General features: G+C 34.4%; 1 protein-coding gene across 2 annotated transcripts in view; it reads right to left on the minus strand.

The window, feature by feature from the left end:
• Positions 1–2938: 2938 nt before the first annotated feature.
• Naam (Nicotinamide amidase) overlaps positions 2939–21682 on the minus strand; it is a 28241-nt gene continuing 9497 nt past the window's right edge. Inside the window, exons 1-8 of one of the 2 annotated variants that reach the window (XM_070111564.1) lie at positions 15494–15726; positions 15198–15355; positions 13439–13625; positions 7650–7754; positions 5552–5686; positions 5163–5460; positions 4915–5057; positions 2939–4164 (exon numbers count right to left, since the gene is read on the minus strand). In XM_070111564.1, coding sequence (XP_069967665.1) covers positions 4045–4164; positions 4915–5057; positions 5163–5460; positions 5552–5686; positions 7650–7754; positions 13439–13625; positions 15198–15283 — 1074 coding nt within the window. In that variant the 5' untranslated portion in view covers positions 15284–15355; positions 15494–15726 and the 3' untranslated portion in view covers positions 2939–4044. Of the gene's footprint in view, positions 4165–4914; positions 5058–5162; positions 5461–5551; positions 5687–7649; positions 7755–13438; positions 13626–15197; positions 15356–15493; positions 15727–21682 lie in introns of those variants that run through there. The other variant, XM_036377677.2, reaches the window with a different exon arrangement.

Genomic DNA, 21682 nt, shown 5'->3' on the forward strand with positions numbered 1-21682 from the left:
AAGTGATTTCAACCAAACTGCCGAGTGCAAACACAAATTCATACTAAACCAATAACTCAAATGTGCTTTTTATTGTATTCCTCAAAAATGTCGTTTAATTTTAAGTTTATTTTAAAAATTACAAAATTTTTTACAAAAATTAAGGTAGAAAGCTGTAAGTATTTATTCCGTATGTTTGAAATACTTTTATAATCTTGAGACAAACTATTTCTGATTACCGTATATCTAAGTTTAGTTAAAACAAAATTCAGACTCAATTGTTTATAAATATATTCGCCAAAGAGCCGTTTAAGATATACATAGTTTTTTTATTATTTTTTTTTTCGATCATATACCATCCAACCTTCAGCGTTCTTTCTTAACGGGTTCGTAGATACATCGTTTTGGAATTCAAACAATTCTGTAGAGATCCTGCAGCCGCTCTTGCCTCCAAAAAAATCTCGTGTGGTTGGCATGCTGCAGGTCTTATTCGTCCACATGCGTTTAACAGTGAATATTTGCTAACTTTTTGGTAAATAGTGAAGGAAGGAAAATTAGTTCCTATTTATTTTAATATCAAACGTATAAGCGCTAAACCGGTTCCAGCAAATCGCGATGCCGTCAAGCTAATCATTTGATGCTGATAACAAAGTGATTAAATGCGGAAGAAGATCGGTTATGCGCAAAAAGTTGTACAAAATGTGACCGAAATACAGTTCTAGTAATATACGATTTTCGAACTAATAACTCAAAATAGTTAAAAGACAAACACCCATTAAAAATGATATAGAAATAATTCGTGGAATACAGAATTAACGCCAAAAGTTTCAAATACATTATGCAAACTTAAGCGACGATGCACACAAACTTGCACCCAAGTCCCACATGTAAATATGTATGTACACTTCAAAACTGTTCCAATTGACTCTTTCATTTTCCAGCACTTTGTTAGATTTATTAACGCAATATTACCACATTGTTCGCGTTAGATTTGCGTAAAATTATAAACCGCAATAACCAACTTTTTATTCCACGCATAGTACACGCACGTTTGCACATGAGGGTGGGTAACAAAAATGAAATATTTTGTTTTGCTTGTTACTCTGTAAAATAGGTTCTTAGAAACTTCTAGGAAAGTCTCTACTAGTATGAGCTCTTAATTGTAACGGGAAGGTCCTCGTCCCATTTTGTTTTTTTTGCTTAGCCTGAGCGTAAAATTTACTTGTATGATATGGGGATGATTGGGGTAATACATCAGCCTTCGCTACCGCCTGCCTCCAATGTCATGACCTTAGGCTAGTGCAGGCTTGAAATCATGACATTGTAAACAGCGACACCCATTGCCCAGTCGACAGCCGCGCGTAGGTTACAGCTAAGAGGAATTTTTGCCGACCCAGTAATTACATTTAATTTTTAAAAAATGTCTACAATGTTCAACAATAAACTGTTCCTCTATCTATTATAAAACATTTCACTTTTCACAACCCAGCACAAAAACTATAGCCAACAGATTTAGATACTTGGCAAAGAAACTTGAAAGCTAAATCAACAACCCACCAAAACGAAAACAACAACAAGCCGTCATACCCTGTCAGCTGCAGCATTTCTTGCGACATATCAACATAAGCAATAGTAGACTTGGCTCAATTCAACGTTTACCAGCAACACTACACTCTAAATACATCAGAGCAACAACGTAGCTGGATCCATGTCCGTCAACAACAGCAACATGCAACAACCACGCTCACCATACATTTTTTTGTTTTCTCTTTCCGAAGCTGTATTCATGGAAAATATGTAGTGAATGCTGCCGTAGTATAACTGTTAAACTCGACCACAACTCTAAGGCATATCACTTTGTTGTTAGATTGTGTTGATACCACAAAGGATCTTCCACCGTAAAGTCCAAGCAGCCACTGGCACATTGCCAACTGCGACGTGACAGTGATACCAATTTATGCACATACTAAGTTACAAATTAAGAAAACAATAACAGCAAAGGACCAAATGTCCAAGCTGCAGAAAGCTTCAAGCACTAAAGAAACATAACGAAAGATAAATCGCATTGTCATGTTTTGTTTATGATAACTATGGTGTCAATCAAAATTTAATGTTTAGTATGTTTAAGTTTGAATTTTGCTTGGAATCCAGCGCAGAGCTTTTCTCCACTATAAGTCTTGAGTTGAAAAATGAATGATGCGTACTAAAATATGTGGAAGAGATAGCAAAAAAAATATCTACTTTCCTGTAAAACTCCATATAGTTAGCTATGCATGCAACATCAGACCTTCTTATTCGCTTAAAGGATGCCAAAGTCCAAAGAGCTTATACCTTATCGTTATTTTTGATATGCTAGTCTCCAGTCGATGGACGGTTTAAGTTCACGACAGGAATCTGAGTGTTTTATGTTGATAAAGATTACTTTCTTTAGATCCAGGAGCCGTTGGTTTAGAGCTGAAAATTTTAACGAACGAAATGTGTGAAAGCGTTCATATATACGAAAACTCTTTATATTATTTTTGAGCCTTGAGTGTTTTCACCGTAAAGCAAGCTGTGAAACCAAAATGATAACATCAGAGCAGTAGGCTTAATATCCACTTTAATCGCTAGCCTAGATAGTGCGAGTGCCTTAAGAAACCCCACACCAAACGACTGACGACATCAAGTCTGAGCTGCGGGGTGGTGTTTTGACTTTTGAGACGGCTGATAATTTCAAAATACTCAATAATGAGCATAGTAGCTACAGAAATATATTTTTTTCTATGGGCTTCTATGTAATACTCTGACAATATCGAGTCACGCAAGACCACCGCTACGTTTTGCTCCCTTAGCATCGTAGGAGTTGTCGCTTATTTGAGGTCTTCTCAAGTTATAAAATATCACTAGTCACTTCTCACATTTTTAGACCCTGACGGGATTTGCGCTAAACCAGGAAATTATTAATTAAAAGAGATAAAAATACATTTTGTTCACGCATAAACTTTTTGATTGTTTACTAGTTTTATTCAGTACTTAATATGTCCACTTTCATTTCACACTCAACACAATTTACGCTCGTTTTATTAAACGCATTCGAAATATACATTAAGATGGAGCGAAAAAATAAATTTTAATTTTTTTGCTTAGCCTTGGGGTAAAATCTGTAGATTATAAAAAAAGAAAATTTTTTAGCATCTAGAGGCGGCCCGGCCAACACACTTTTAAAGTAAAGTTTTGATTCGATATTTCGTAAAAAAATTTTGATAAATGTTTTAGAAGCTGTGAAGAGTCCTCTTTCTGATCAATTAAAATTTATCAACTTCAAACAAATTTTTGTGGTCATTATTGGAGTTTTAATAAAGTCTTAAGCGTTAAAATATATTTTGAGTCAAAACCCGTCAAATTCGGTATATTTTATATAAACGTGAAGAGTTTAAACCAAAAATTATTATTGTTGTCCAAAAAAAATTTTAATTCGAAATTTAGTTTAAAAAAAGTCGTGTTAAAAAAAATTTTTTTTTGTCCAAATTAATTTTTTTTTATTATCTAAAGATTTTACTAAAGCAATAAAAAAAATTTTCGCTCTACCCTAATATACATATATATATTTTGTTTTCTTTTTTTGATATGAAGGGATTATATGTTGTGTAAATGTAAGCGCTACATTTGTAATATCACGTGCGATAGATTTTAAATTTTCACTCAACTGCATTAACAATGTTACTTAGTATATTTTTATTCTTATTTTGTATAATTTAAATTACGCTTTTTATTTGTTTGTTATAAGTTAAAATAAATTAAGTAATATATTTCAATAAAAGCTTAGCAGCTACTAAATATTCGGATTTGTTTTGTCATTTAAGTATTCTACCTCATAGGAACTTGAGTTGGATTCTTGAACTCGTTAACTTTTTTTTCTACTAACTTTCTTGTATTAACCATTAGAATATATGTATGTGTGTATGTTCCTGGTGCATATACGTAAAGCCGTTTATTAAGCGTTTTCGTAGGATACTGGAATAATTGCGTTATTTTTGTATTTATAACTCGGCGGTCTTTTGCTATCAATGAGCATCTAAACGCCATTTAATCAACTGGACGTATGCCATTGCGCTGTGAAAGTGCCGAGTCGGGATTCTTTAGTTCCATTGCTAGCTTGTAACCAAGCTCTGGACGTCGATCGCGGCCTTCGATCATGCCACGCACCTGCATGGAGAAAGCATTATGTTTATATTATTAATTATTCTATTTTTTATTTAGTTTTAGTTTTAGCGTTTTAATATACTTTCCTAAAACTCTACACAAATTGATAACGCCAACTTTAAAAATAATAAACTTTACGAAAAGAATACGTATTTATTATCTGCAAGTTTGCTCTAAATCAAACTATTAGCTAAACAGAGCTACTGCTTGTTGCTGTCTACGACAATTACGGATGGCTAAATGTCCGGGTTTGCTATTACTTCTACCATACAAGTTGGCTGAAAAGTGTCTGCACTCGAAATGAAAAAATACTGTTTTTGGTAAGAAATATATTTTCTTATTCAATATAAACTCCCTTAACTTCAATATACTTATTCCAATGATCCGCCAATAATCTTATGCAACCCCTATAATGACTTTCCGGCAGCTCTGCAAAATACTCGTCTACGGCTGTAATAGCTTCTTTAGTCGACGAAATACGCTTTCCACGAAGGAATTGTTTCACGTTTCTGAAGAGGAGCAAGTAATGCTATTTCTTGGTGAGAGCAGAAATTTTTAAACCAACCTTTATTGTGCTTGTATTTTTGATCACTAATAGCATGTCTAATCAGAACACTAATTGCGTATACCTATAGCTTTGTTCAGAGTAATACAAACAACCCAGTACTAACCCTCTCTCTCTTTATATGTATGTATATCAGCCAACCGGCATCGTATAAGCTAAAAGTATTTGTCAGTTAGTATTCTTCTCACCTCATTCGAGTGCACAACCACACCATGATTGCTTATCACCTTCTCTTTGGTGTGTTCGATATCGTGGAAATCGGTGCCGCGACAACAGTCGTCAATTAAAATGGTACGATAGCCAACAGACAAGGCGTCGACAGCGGTTGCCCCTGAGAAATAATAAATAAAAATATTAAAATTTAGCAACAAATTCAGGTAGAGGAAAGAAGAAAACGAAATTATAATACAAAAAGTTGTTCGAATCGTTCGCTTACCCACACACACATCATATGCCAGTCCACACACATAAATATCCGTTGTGCACTTCATCTTCAGCTGGGCATTCAGTGTTGTATCAGAGAGCTTTTTATTGTCCCAGAAAACGGAATACGAGTCGACTTCGGGGTTTGTGCCTTTATAAATTTTTATACCGTTATCCACCACTTTCAAATCTTTATGCAACTCGGCACCCCATGAATCCTGTACACAGTGGCGTGGCCATAAACGTTGTTTCATCGGCGGTGGGCCGGCAAAGATAACTGTATCGAAAACTTGCGCGGAGTCTGCGTCGACCTGTGGTGATTTAGATCAGCATGGCAGCAGCACGTATTAAAATACTTTTGTTTTTTAAAATATAAAATTTATAGAACATTTTAAATCTTACCGGCGACGACTCATCCATGGGTCGCATTTTCACATTATCAATAAACGAAACGTGATCGCTTGGATGCCAATCCAGAGAGTAGAAAATGGCATCAAATTCCACCGTATCCAACAAGTTGTTGATGGGCTCCAAAATCTAAAGAGCGAAAGACAAAAAATAAACTTGAAATATTTTACTTTATCAGCTATACGCTGATAATATTAAGAATTATGAGACTCAGCAACGAAACATCAAAATAAGTTATTGAGTCAAAGCAACAAGCAAGGAAGCGACTCGAATAGCATATTTCCGTTTACACTTTCCGGCCAAAGCTAATGTTTTTGTAAGAACATGTCGAAAGACACGCGACGCACTTGCAGCATCCGTTTCCGGTTTCAGCACACTGACGCACAGACATTCGTACAAAAATCACTTGCAAAATTGCTACTATCAACTAAGCCATGTGAAATACTTGGAATGCTTTATATTTAAATACGAACTAAAGCTGAACGTAGTTAGACGCAATTCTTCGGTCTGTCTGTCCGTACGTCTGTATATATAAGTACTAGTCTATCAGTTTTTGTGTTAACGATGTGGAATTATGCACCCGTCCTTTTCTCAGCAAGAAGCTGCTATTTTGTTGGAACGGCCTATATCGGACACTATAGCATATAGCTGACATACAAATTGATTGTATGTGACCCTCTTATAACTATTAAACTGCTCAACCGATTTGAATAAGCTAAACGCCATTCCAAAGGGTTTCATTGCACTTGAATTTCGTGTAAGTTTGGACCCAATCGGACCAGTAGATTTCGAGAAATCTCAAAAATAAAAATTTTGAAAAATCGTTGACCGATCGACACCAAAAACTAATCAGTTCTAAACCTTGAAGAAACACATCGTTTGCCGCAAACCGGGTCAAAATCGGTTGATTTACTTGCGAGATATTGAAAACGAAAAATTTCGAAGAGCTCAAAAGCAGTGAAAAAAGCGAATTTTGAACGTTAGCGTATGAAATTAGCGGGAAGTTGCAGGGATGGCCCTTGAGGCCAACCGTTTTCCACATTTTTTTATTTGACGTAATATCTTTACGAAATTTTGCATGATTCATTTTCTAAGGCAGCAATGTAATCTCCAAAGAAATTTTTTAAATCGGATGACTATAGCATATAGCTGCCATATTAACTAAACGGAACGGAATAAAGTGCTTGCATGGGAAACTTTTTCATTTGACGAGGTAACTTCACGAAATTAGGTTATGTTAAATTATTGTCTATGGCAACAATGTAATCTCCGAAAAAATTGTTCAGATCGAGTCACTATAGTATATAGCTGCCATACAAACTGATCGATCAAAGTTCTTGTTAGGGATCTTTTATATATGTGAAGGGTATTATACATAGCTTCGGTGCAAATGAAGTTAACGTTTATTTGTTTTAGTTTAAGTTCATATCAGCTAAATATCATAACGCTTGTACCAAATCGATGAAGAACCATGAACTCAGCATGCTTATCGGCAATTCATAGCTGGTATAAAGAATTAAAAAGTTTTGTTTGTTGTTGTCGTGGTAGTTATGCTTATTTTGTTGTGTTGTTTTATTTTAATTGATTTGTTCAAGATTTTCCTTTAAAGTTGAATCTTTAGTTCTAACAAAATAAACGTATACCCCGAAATTCAATTACGTATTTCAATTACGTTTTATCAGATATTTTTACCAAAGCAGTACTAACTAACTGCTCTTCCAAGAGAGTACCCGAATAAAAGTAGCACCATAGGTAGCCATTTGTGTGTCCGAACTTGCGCTATCCAGTCCAACCCTTGTCGCCTTGAATGTTCGCGCACAGGATATATTGTACTTATACGCCTTCGTTTTGCTTTTGTCTGTCTTACCGCTTCTTCTTTTCTATATTATATACAATTTGCAGTTTTTACTTTATTTCACTTTCTTCATTATTGCTGTCAACTAACCGCAAATACATATATATATATATATACCTACATATATTATATTATATTCACATATATTATATTATATTTAACAGCGAACATCCTTGCAACTCGCCGAGACACTACGTGTACCCACTTGAGTACACTAAGCGTGCTCCTAGCACTCACCTCATGTCCTTTTTGCTGTGCACTGCAATTACTTATATCCAAGGATCCACTTATAAAATCATTTTGTACATCAACAATGAGGAAAGCGTTCACCGGTCGCACAATCTGCGTTGATGTTATTATACGTTTGTTTGTATATGCGCGCATAAGGAAAAAGTAGAAAAATAAAGTTAATGTTAGATGTTTTTCGGAGTACTGACACATTCATGCACACACACACACACACACACGCTAGCGTATATAATGTCAAAATTATACACATGCTCGCAAACGAACGCAAAAAATAAGCACGAAAAATTAAGTTTAGCAGAGAGTCAAGTGAATTTTACAATAGCCAGCAAATAGCGGAAGGATGCCGGCAGGATATGAAATTTGAGTGCGGCATTGTTGATGTTGCTTGCAACATTTGCAGTTGGGAATATAAAATGTCGGATATTTATGAAAAAGCAAATTAATTTACTTGGCATATTTTTGGCAAATTACTTCTTGTTTTTACTTCATTTTTTCACTTTCTAGTTTAAAGTAAATGAGATCATAAACTTGATAGAATCTAAAATTCGGTATGAAGAGTACGAGCTCTTAAATATTTAATGAGTTTACGAAATGATGTAAGTATTTTAATATTTTTGAGTATATTTTTAATAATAAATATTTTCAAAGAGGAGGATAGCCTAAACTTAGCTGACCATTTGAGCCGGTTTGGCCGGGACAGTACGGATTCCGACTTAAGCGTCCCGGCCGTACCGCGCTTAGATTAAAAAACAAAAGAATGTATTGAATAAAATTGTATTGCGCTCTCACTTATTATATGTCGGGAATTTCAGTGAATTATAATATGGAAAAAGTAGATGACTAAAAAAACCCGTACCCGACTTTGCTGGGACAAATATGGTCACTTAAGTCTAGACCCCTTCCTATGCTTGACAAAAAAAAAGACTCGAAAACCACTAGGGAATTAAGTAGCGTTAAGTAATATAATTCTGAAATTTTACATATCATACACAAATTTAACATATATTACACATTATACAGAAAATTGTATACATTTAATTTTATATATTATTCGACAAGGACATGACATATGGCCATACTTTTTTTTGCTTAGGTTGGCAGGACTGTTATATGATTACATGTCAAATTTGAGCGCTCTCCCATAGTTTTTTTACGGCACTATAAACAAGTCAACCTCGAATGTGTTTTTCGAATTTTACTATGGAAATTAACGTTGAGCAAAAAGTGTTTGTTTGAAATTTTGTTATTCCAATGGAATAAGTGCGACGGACGCAATGAAAATGTTTCAGAAGGCATATGGGGAGTCTTGCCTATCACGTGCACGTATTTTTGATTGGTATAAGTCGTTCAAGGACGGCCGTACATCGCTGGAAAACTTGCCCCATGATCGTCGTCCAGCAACGTCAATAAACGAAGAAAACGTCGAAAAATTAAAGAAAATTGTGTTGGAAAATCGTCGTGTGACTGAAAGAGAGATAGCTAGTGAGCTCAACATATCAAATGGATCCGCTCATAGCATTATTCACGATGTTTTGGGCATGAGACGTGTGTCTGCTCGACTTGTTCCAAAATCCAGCTCATACGTCTCGTCTTGTACGCGATTATTTGACCAAAAACAACGTAAATATTGTTCCGCAAGCACCGTATTCACCCGACATGGCACCGTGTGACTTTTTTCTTTTCCCTAAACTCAAATTGCCGCTTCGTGGAAAGCATTTTCAGTCGATTGAAGTCATAAAAGAGAATTCGAAGAAGGAACTGAAAGCCATACCTAAAGCGGCCTACCAGAAGTGTTAGGAAGATTGGAAAAAAGGTGGCATATGTGTATCGCCTCTAATGGTGACTATTTTGAAGGGGATAAAATAAATATTGAAGAATAATTAACCGTTTTTGTTTTATTGAGCCAGTCTCGTTTATATTTGAGCAGGAGATATGATGAGCTGCACAAGTTTCAAGCTACCACCGCATGTTTACAAGATTTACATAGGTAGCCTTTTGTGTTTGAAATATTTCAAAGCTTATTGAACTATTTGAAAAGAGTACAAAATTTTAAAATTATACCCGAGTCAGTTTGTTAGTTTGAAGACGAAGCCGCTGGTCTATAAGGTTTCTCTAATTATCACGAGGTATTACAATTTTTATTGTACTTTTATTATACTTACATTTTATATTTATGTTTTATATTATACTTATACATCTGGTGCATATTATTATTTTTTTCTATCTATTATTCTATCTTTATGATGATTAATCTGATTTTTAAAACGAATTTATCTACATTAATCGACGCGCGCGACATCTAATGTTTAAAATCCGTTGGCAAGTCGCTTTTTGCGACGAGTGCTCCCTTTTTCTTTCGAATGTATTCAAGCATTTTCGTACGAGTTGTTTACGCGTTTAACTGTCATATTTTAGTCAAACTTCACACGAATATGAACACCGACCCGGAAAAATCTCTAACTGTATCGCTCTTTAAAATTGGGTAGCTCACGCTATATACAAGTACATATATTATTTATTTACTACTTGTCCACTAATTTAATTATGCATAAGTCAAGTCAAGTCATAATCTCGACAAATATTTTTTGTATTCTTATGCTACATTTTTTACTATTATTATGAGTCGTACAAAATTATGTAATATCAACACACTACTTTCGTATATTTTCCCATTTCCGTTGGTATAGCACATTTCAATGATTGCAGCCCACTGTGATTATTAGTAAAGCGCACAGCAGGCAAATAACTTTAAAATTATAATGTGCTAACACAGCTACGCTGCTGGCATCTATGTACAATGGGTAAGGTGGGTATTTATTAAAAAGTTAATAGTTCATGACCTCAATTGAATCACAGGTCAGAGAACTGTTAAGTAACCAAAATAAGCAAAATTACATAAATAAAAGCAAAAATTAATGCAACGCAGTAACTTGAGCGCAGCAAGGAAGTTAAAGTTATGTAACAAGAAATTTTGTGCAAATTCAAATACTCTGCGAATTGTCACAAGAAAAATGTGAGGTAAATTATTTTATAAAGAAAATAAGGAAAGAATGTCTGTGTTGTGCCTCATACCCCAAGAGGAAGAAATAAAAAGTTATTAGAATTTATAAAACAGAAGGACATGTATACATGTAACTATATATAATACATATATGTTTACTTCATATATATACATACATATAAATATACATCAAATTAATTATTTGACAAGTAATTACATATCAATAAATAATTGCTTTGTTAATTACTATATACTCAACATATTTATTCATTACAGCTTTGTAGCGTAACTAATTAAGAAATAAGACTCAATTTAGACTTTCCACAGTGCGCGCATACAAATTGCATATGCTTACATACGTGCGAGCCTGCAACCATCAACAGCCGGAAATTACTTTAACACCTTTCCTCCTCCACACATTCTAACTCAAAATTCTGACACACACACAACAGCACAAACACGACACACGTCCACACTTCGCGCACGTCAACTGCAATAATTTTACGCTTGCCACTTTCTACCCTCGTTAAGTTTACCGCCAACTTCCCCTTCTCGACAATCACTGTTTGACATTTGCTGCATTGTAGACGTCATGGCAATGTCAGATTGAAATTGAATTGAGCTGCTTGCCAGACAGGAAGGCGCACACATACCCACATTAATACAACGACAGGGCTAAATGTCGAATGGGTAAATAAAATCCATTTTCAATAAAAAGCCAATTCCGGTAATATTATAAAGTTAAAAGAAGCAGCAAAATGTTTCCACTTGTTTTTCTAATTCAAAAGTTCCACTTCCACTCAATAAACAAGAGGAACTGCTATTTTTATTTATGATTTACAAAACTTAATTTAATAAATTTATCGCAGGACAAACTTTTATTTAAAGCTCATTTGATTAGAGAGAATATTTTGTTTATTATTTTTAAAGAAGTGACATTTAGCTTTGGAATAATTTTGATAAAAGTGGAAAATGAACAGTTGTTTTATAAAGAGAAATTTTGAAACGTTGAAAATAATTTTTATTTATTTTCGTTTTTAATAAAAGTTGCGATTTTCCTTTTCTTTTAACGCAAATCAAACGACAGAAGACTCTTAAAGAAATTCAACATTTCACATAGTTATAAGACATTGAAAAGTTCTATTAAATATAATCGTAAATAGGCGATCATCTTCTCTTCGCCAAACGTTTAGAAAAGAGATAGTGCTATTCGCTCATGGAAAAATAAATAAATAATTCTCATAATTTATACCGTCATTTATTTGTACAGTGACACTTTTTCCGGATCCAGCAATATACATAAATAAATACGCCAAAGGGCCAACATATCCATTTGAAAAAGTAATTACCAGCATAGTGCTTATTGAAGCGCCTTCAGCGATACCACGACCAATATACATATGTACTCATATATTCTGTGTAATGTAGAGTGGCACAAAACAACTAAATTTACACGGATTGACAAAAGTTACGAAGTATATATATAGTACATATACGAAAACGACTTTTGACAAAAATATTATATACATACATATATACAAGTATATATACGAGTTATATTAGCGTGTGTAAAAAAACAACGAATATTTTTTTCGCTTGGTAGGTTCACGAAATATCGGAAGAGAACTTTTTGAGATATTTTTTCAAGCAGTTAGAAGCGAGATATAAATTTTTCTATCTGATAATAAGAAAAAATAGAAAACTGTAAGGCGACAGACCGTTACAATAAAGACCTCATACTTGGAGAACAGTAGCAGCAAATGTATTTCATTAACATTTAGCTTTTAAGTATTTCATTTTTATTTTTATAAGAAAAGAATTGTTTGTTAGTATTTTTTTTATATTAATTGCAACTAGAATTGTAAAAATAATTTTTAAAAAATATTAAAAAAAACAAAAACATGGAGAGACTTTCTTAGCGTTGTCTAAGAACATCCTTTTCAGAGTAACAAGCGTAAAAATAGATTAGCTTTTGGCCCACCCTAATATATTATATAATATATATATATTTACATTTGACAAATTTAATAATTAATTAATCATATTTACAACAAACCTCAGTATAAGCCAAGTGGTCTGAAATTTGCATATTTAACGATTTTGTATTTGAAAGTGTTTAAATGCAGTAAGTCTGCAAGCCTTTAACCACAGCGAACAGCCACTGGTAAGCACAAAGTGGCTTTAGTCCACATGCCATACATTGATCCATAAGTAAATTGAATTGCAAATTGACCGTCAGCGCTTTTGCGCGCAATATGTGTAGCCTTATGGATTACATGTTCAGAATTCAGTAGAAATCCGTTGAAACGCAGTATTTTCACTGCAAGCAATACGCCAACATACTGCAACGCATTTTCAAAAGGCTGGCAAAGTCCACCCGTATTTACATAGTGGCAAGATGTGGAAATCAGGAAAAAAATAATAAAATTGTTGACAGCTACATTACCAAGTCCTGATTTTTATGAAATTTTGACGTTACCAACGCTTTGTAGCAGCGTTTAATAGAATAAAACTCACACCAACACAATTCGCTGTGACATAACTCAATCAAGTTGCATGCGGCTATATGTAAATTCGTTTTTTATATGCTCGAAAGGCACAAAAATTAATATTGTATACTTCACATATGTACATGCCTTACATATTCATATGCAGCAATCAACCAAATACATATTTACTACCATGCCACAGTAAAGCCAAACATACGCTCAAATGAACTTATAGCTTTTAACGCTTAAACAGATATAAAACCATATGTTTATGTGCATATACTAACTGTTTTAATCCAACGATTCCAGCAGAATTTAAATTCCTCTCTGTCAATATAGCCATCGCCATCCGTATCGAATACTTCGAAAATCTGCTGCAGCCGATCAGCTGGCACATCGTAAATATGCCCCTTATCGTTTCGGAATAATGCACGACAGATTAATGTAAATTCAGCCAAATTCAGACGGTCATCACTGTAAGAATAAACGGCAAAGAATTACCCTGAGGTAAATATACTTCAGATACATATATCATATACACATACACATGTATTTATAAAATCTTTAAGTAGGTATATACATTTGAAGAACAATATATTTAATTGGGGTTTGTCAGTGAAAAGCTATGGCCTACAAGTTTGAGAAAATGCGTAACATATCTTTATTGCAAAGATAGCGCAGTTTTGTACCATTATGCTTTGATATTCATATTTCACAAGCAATTCGATCAATCTCAATAAAATGTCTGGCGTCTATATGTAATGACGATGTGTTAGCACAATTTAATAGTAGTTAAAACCGAATATACGAATACATAATACCGACCGTGCTATATCATATTAATTTAAATTCCAAAAGCTTATTTAATAATTATTTATACAGCAGAAGTTTTTAGAAAAGTTGCCAAACGCTAGCGAGCAAATTTATCTTAAGAGCTATAGAGTTAAAATAATCTCGAAAATTATTTACCAGAAAATGTTTAATGGATCTGCCTAGGCTAAGTCTCTACACAGAGAACTAAAAAGTATTAACTAAATAATAGCAACTTTTCAATAGCCAAGCTACTGTCTTCATCCTACAGTTGTTAGGTGCCAAAATTGTTGGAGACTAAAAAAATATTAACACATAGATTCTAACAAAAGTAGTCATAGTTTTAAATATTTTGCCAACAATATGGCTAAAATATACTTCTACTCTTGATATTATTATTAATAATAATTTTTGTACCCTGAACATGGTATATACAGTTTGCTACGATGTTTGTAACAGCCAAAAAGAAACGTCGCAGACCCTTTAAAGTGATCAGCGTGACGAGCTGAGTCGATTTGAAGTCCCTTTGTCTATACATCCGTCTGTATATTCGCGAACTAGTCTTTCAGTTTTTGAGATATCAATCTGGAATTTTACACATGTTCTTTTGTCCCTAAGTAGCTGCTTATTTGTCGAAACCGCCGATATCGGACAAATATAGCGTATACTTGCCATATAAACTGACCGATCAAACTCAAGTCCTCGTATGGAAAACTTTTTAATTTGACTGTACATATATCTGCACGAATTTTGGCATAGATTATTGTTTAAAGCATCGTTACAATCTGTGAAGAAATTGTTCAGATCTGACCGATCAAAATCAGAAAAAATATTTTTTTTTGCATTTTATGCTATAAAAAAATGCACCTATAAAGGGTGTTATAGCATCGGTGCATATATATATATATATATATCTTCCTTTGTTTTTGTCTATCCTAAGTATTTAACCTCAAGGATATTACACACCATATTTATACATTATATGTGCTAGTTATATTCCATACTTTTCAACTCCAATATATTTTATTTATTTTTCACATTTACTTTCGTCTAACTACTGAAATTTATATAATCCATTACAGTTCGCACAGCTTCTCAACACATCACTAAACTTCAAAAAATTAATTGCGCCAATTTTTGTAGCTGTTAACTGTAGTTTCACTTTTTAATCACATTTTTGTCGCCATAAAATTTGTTACTGAACTTTAAATATATTTTTATTACAACTGAACTCACCCGTCTTTATCGAAAGCGGTAAAACAAGCATCCATTGCTGAGCCGTTTGGATCGTCGATTACAATTGGCGGTGTTGGTGAGTCCATTCTCACGGAAATGTCTGCTTGCAACCAAATTTTATATCGCTTACAAAGTCAACAACAAACACAACAATGCACCTGCAAGTAGAAGTAATGCTCAAGCCATGTATTAAGAAAACACAGTACAGCCTTGGTGGTTAAATGCCACTAACACACAAACACGCCACCCTTCCACACATACACACACACACACACACATATGACTTCAAAACTCACGTTCGTGTGTAGTTAAAACCTCAAATTGAAGTACAAAATGATTTCCAGTTAAAAAGCTATAAATCGCCACCTCGTCACAAACACATATCATAAGATATGAAAACAGCGAGTGGTTCGATGACGTCTGAAGGATATCAGTATATGTATAGTAGTGAAGTAAAAAGTTCTATACAATACGCTGAATGTGCTCAAGTCTACCAAAAATTCATTATATCGACCTGTGACAGCGCTAGTCAGACGACTAACTGCTAAACGCTTAAGCGGCAGCGTTTTTGTTGTCACCATGAAGCATATTTTCACGCTAAATGCTTCAATGATTTATCGAAATAACAAAACGCGCTGCACCCATACGCTGAGAAAGTGCGATGCCGTGGGTGTGGTCGCCATAGCGATCAGTTGGCTTCTTTATGGTCTGCGTATATATATATAGAACGTAGAACACTTCGCGTATAACTTTCGAGCGTTTTCATTCAGCAGCTTTGTGGGACTTCAATGCACCTAGCTAACTATATGCATATCTATATAAATTCACCGCAATTTTAGCTATGTTAAGTGGCGCGAAACATGAGCAGCGATGAGCGTGCAAGCTATGTTCAAAGCGTCCGAGGCGTTAGAGGCGGGCGATAGGCGTATACGAACGCCTGCCGCATCAAATGAGTAATACGTACGCAAATGATGAATCGTTTGAAAGCATTTAAGTTACTTTTTTATGCGCATACATATATATGTATGTGTACTCGTACGTGTAAGTAAATAATGACAACGGAAGGTGTTAGTGGGAAAGTGATTTAAACAATTTCAATAATACACCTACATACATACATATGTATATTATATAATACTTCTATTATTTTAGGCTTTGTGGACAAAGTGCTGGCGTCGTAAACAAACAGCTGCTAACACACACACTAATTGACGTATAGAGATCAAACTGCACGATAAAACCGCTGGTACCAATCTCGGAAAACCAAAAACAAAAACATTAACTATAATACCCTTCAGAAACACAAAAGCTTCCAGCTATATGCAACAATGACTTGACCTCAACACTTTCTGTGGAGATTGCACCATTGTCTTGGACAATAACCGCTGGAAATTTTCGCGAAAACGTCTCTCATCAAATGAAAACGATTTCCATACAAACACTTCATTCCGACTTAGTGACAAATGAGCAGCTCCTTGGTGAGAGAAGGACGGGTGCAAAATTTCAGATCGATGTCTCAAAAACGAAGTGACGGACGAACAGACAGACGGACATGGCTAAATCGACTCAGTTCGTCACGCTGATCATTTACATATAGACTTTATAGGGTCTCTGACGTTTCCATTTGATTGTTACAAACATTGTGGCAAACTTAAAATGTATACCCGGTTTCGGGTTTGCGTTTGGTTTTATCGATTCGGCTTGCGCGCAGGTCAAATAGACCAGTCCGGGTCATATTTAATTCGATGGTATATCAAGAAATAACTTGAAATCAACGTCATTCGTTCAAAAAATACAGAGATTTCCGAATTCTACAAACAAAACAATTTATTTTCTTTGCAAAAATGTCCACGTATACGAATAGTTGTGTTTTGAAATGTATAAAAAGAGAAAATAATATAAAAAAAACTTATCCATGAAAATGAAAATTTTCGCCGAATTTTTGCAACGACACACTGACCAACACAAATTTCTGGACAGCCAAATTTCATTATAAATACAATTAATTCTGTTATGACAACAAAGGAGTAGTTAATTAAAAATAGCTGACCAAGGATTTTTTAGTTCATATTTCGCTAAAAAGCTTCCCTTTTCTGCGTTAATTCATTCAGTTTCTCGATGATATTGCCGTTAAAAATATAGTTTCAATAACTCATGGTTTCCATTGAATGATTTATGCTAAACAAAGTCACTGGATTATTTCCATGGCACACAAGCCAAATTTCATTAAAAAATCAGTAATGTTGCATGTAGGAAAGAGTCCCCAATTAAGTGCACAGTAGATCTGTGTGCCTAAAATTTAACGAGAAAAAAGGTGATCTCTTTCCGTTTTATTGGAATAAGTGGTCGGCATTTCATGGAACAATTGTGTAAGCTAATTTCACAAGTACGCTTATTAGGATGGAGCGAAAAAAAAAAGTTTGTTCTTTTGCTTGGCCTGAGGGTAAAATCTGTAGATTAAAAAAAAAATTAAAAATGTTTAACATCTAGAGGATCTCAGTTTTAAAGTAAATTTCGAGTTAAAATTTTTTTGGAGAAAAAAAATAATTTTTGACTTAAACTCTTTACATTTATATAAAAATTACCGAATGTGACGGTTTTTGACTATTTATTTTAACGCTCAAGGATAGCATGTTGTCGTTTAAGACTTTTTTTTAAAACTCCAATAATGACTTGTTTTCGTCCAAAAATTGTCTTTTTTTTTAATCTACAGAATTTACCCTCAGGCTAAGCATTATGCTCTATCGTTCAGTCGCTGTCGCGACGTCATCCTTGGCCAAAACAGCGATGCAACAACATCGAGCATGGTCATGCCGCTAGGGAACATGTGCCCTGTGTATGGTTTTTTACGTTATTTAAAGACAATAAATTGAAGGTTTTTAGGATCTAATATATTTATTTTATTTTATATAAAAATCAAGAAGCATGAAAGTGGATGCGTTCGACTTACGTAATAAGTAGTTCTTGTTTAAACAAAAAATTTAAACGATTCAGCATATTAAAGGCAACAGAGTTCTCAATGAGTGTCTTTAGTTTCGTGCTCAACTACAAAGTCGCAGTTCCGCTTATACCGACCACTGATTGGATTTTGATTTAATAAATCAAAATTAAGATGCTGTACAATACAATGCGAAAGCAGTAGTGTCATTCAGTCAATTTTTATATAAAAGTATAGTGAAACAAAAAAAAAATTGTACAAAGAGCTGCTTTGACTTCGAAGGAACCTTAAACGATTTCAGCTTTTAAGCTGCAACCAAGCGTAACAATATAGGAATACTATGTAATTTTATATAAAGTTTAACAATAAATCAATTTTGTTGTCAACGATTGCAAAAAATCAATATTTCTCACTTTTGAGCAGCCAAAAAAAAACTTGTACACTTGCGTTGGCAACACTTTAAATGCAGTTATCAAGCAGGTATCGTCATTTTTGTCTGGTATTTTTTGAGTATGGTCAAAATGTATTCTTTGGTAAGCAAATTTACTTTGTGCAATTATAGTTTTTGAAGAAAACATGGTGAATAAACATCTAAAGACTTACAGGCTCAGGTAGTCAAGAGAACGAAATTACGCGGGAAGTACTTTATTGCTAAATTCAAAAAGGCTGGTGAAGTTAGAAGACTTGAAGGTAGTGGAACGCTAAAAAAATTTACACGCCACAGGATGAAAGTAAAGTTGCACGGAGTGTCAAGTAACACCTCAAAGTATACGCTGTCGCTAACGCCAAGGAGTTGGAGGAAGCTGGCATTGAAAAATCCTCTCTCAAACTGTATAAATTTCGTTTTCTCCTATTAGGTTTTTTTTTTGTGTGTGGTTATGTATCTTCTATCATATAATGTTCTCTCTACCGATTTTGTTCTCTTAAAAAACAATGATAACTTTTCTCTTAACTTTTCCTTTAAATAGAGAGTATTTTTACAGTTACCTTCGGAAATGGTAGATAGATTAATTAGTTGAAAACTGTAGAAAACGATGAAGAACGCTCTGTATTGTCACTGTAACCTTATTAGGTATTGACTACATACATACATAGTTTCAAAATTATACTAAACTGAATAAAGTGTTCATAAGCTTACAGCGTAAACTTATTTGACTCACTTCATGGAATTGATTATTTCCGAGTTTTTGTGACTATTCCTGGACTCTCATGATACTATTTAGTTTGGAAGAATCTTTCTCTCTTTCGATAAAAAAAAATCTTGATGCATGCAGCGCGGTTATGAAGAAGTAATGATACGGGGGTACATAACTAGTAATGGTGTGGACCGAATGGAAGTTATAGAGTCCACCAATTTGAAGGAAAGTGCGAAAAAATAGGGTCTGGAAGGGATTACTATTTTCTATAGGATAACGACCTGAAGCATACAGCAGACATAGTTAAGCTTTGGTTGCTCTACAACGTTCCAAAACAGCTTCAAACAGCACCAGAATCACCAGATTTTAATCCTAAATAGCACCTATGGGATTCACTGGAAAGTAAAAGCCGTAAGCGCACCTACAAGCCTATCTATTCCATGCCAAAATTCCTAGCGGAAGTTTTGTTGTAAAACGTTGGGGATAGCCGATTTTCTATTTAATTTTAAGAAGAATTCGGTTTAATAATATCTTTGTTCAACTTATGTACCTTGTACGCAGACTTTTTCTGCCCCGAGAATGTTTTGTCGGAAATTTAATCACTTTTATTTTCATAAAACTATATTTTTTATATCTCTTAATGAATATCAAATAATTTGATTTTTTTCTGTCTAGTGAATGTGCTTTGTATAAGGCATGCACTTCAGATTGCCTATTTGCAGAAACTTTCAATTTAAAAATACATTGTTTAACCTGCCACAGATTGACATAATATTACATAGTGTGGGATTTCAATAGTGTACTTAATCGCGACACAGAATATTGTATTTTGCACTCGCTTCTTGGCCGACCATCTTGAACGCTTGAATGATATTTAATATTTGTAGTCGATAATTAAGCCAAGAACAAAGAAATGAAACGTGAAGCAAAACTGGCAATAATGCGCGCGTTAATGACGTCATATGTATGTATATGAACTTGCAATTCCAATAATAATATGAATGTGATGAAATGTCCCACATATTATTTACACAACCTTCAATGGCGGATACAAGTTTACTTTCACTACAACCGACGCAAATAGATAGGACTGTGTAACAGAAACTAATTATGGCACAGAAAGTGTAGCACAAAGAACACAAGTCGAAAACAATTGCAAGAGGGCTTATGCATAGATAAGAACACATTCGCAGGACATTTTTCACAGCACGTGCATACTCGTATGGACGAGGAAAAGCTGAATGCTTTGTTGATCGAAAGCCTTTGCTGCCTTTATTACCAGGTGACTGCAAATGATTTAAGTAAGTTTGAGGCTTGCAAATAATAGCTGATTGTTGATTGCTGTTATTGTTAAAGCCAAAAGGCCGGTTGGAACATTTATTTGTGAGCCCATCTCGCACGAGCGAACAGTCAAAGTTACAGCATTGTGGTTTTATTTGATTGTGTACATGTGTGCGCACACATGGTTTGAGGCAGCGTACATGTGCTAAGCGCCGATGAGTGTCTACTACACATGCACACACACACACACACACACTTGCTGCAATCATTTGTTATTGTGCAGACGTGCGGTATTTTATGAACAGTGTCGGTGTATGTGTGGCAATAAAAACATAAAACAACAATAGCAATAGCCAGAAATATGCAACGCACACGAGTCTGCCACAAAATATTCAGTTTTGCCGAGCGTAGCATGAATGCAGTGGCAGCTGCATATGGAATATTTTATGCAATACTCCAACACCGGAGATATGATTTTACTTGTTTGTATATGTGCGTGTACATGTGAGCACAGCAAATTGCATTTTCGCTAGAAAATTGGCATGATTTGGCAACCACAGCTCATTGTTCAATTTCCAATACAATTTTAATACGTTTCATTTAAGATGCCGGAACTAGGCATTTAAGCTATCCCAAACTCTTGGTAGGTTTGGTCCATGCGTGATGGTCTCGTTTGTTGATTGGATGAAGCATTTATCAATACGTTAACTAAGATCAGCCGCATGTGGGGCTAAACCATATATGTATGTATATATTTTGCGGTTTAACTTTCATTTAAAATTTAAAACATTTTTCACTCGCACATTAGACATAAACTTTGACGAAACCTCAACTTTAACCTTAAATTTTCTTTTTAGAATAGTAGGATAGTAGGAGACAGTAGAATTTCAGAAATAAATAGAGAGGTAATGTAAAAACAGAAGATGCATATGTACCTCAAGTAGTACATGCAAATTTTCAGAAAAAATCAAGTACCTTCCAAGCACCTAATTTATTTACATTTTTCATATATGTTACTGGACTCCTATCGGAAATATTGGAGACCCTCAAGTCTCGCATAACAGTATTTCGTAGACTCACAATCAATTTGTAAACACTGCTTTAGAGAAAACTTCAATCCACTGACAATT

Source organism: Bactrocera oleae, chromosome 2 (assembly GCF_042242935.1).
Source record: "Bactrocera oleae isolate idBacOlea1 chromosome 2, idBacOlea1, whole genome shotgun sequence".
In the NCBI taxonomy this organism is placed as follows: domain Eukaryota; kingdom Metazoa; phylum Arthropoda; class Insecta; order Diptera; family Tephritidae; genus Bactrocera; species Bactrocera oleae.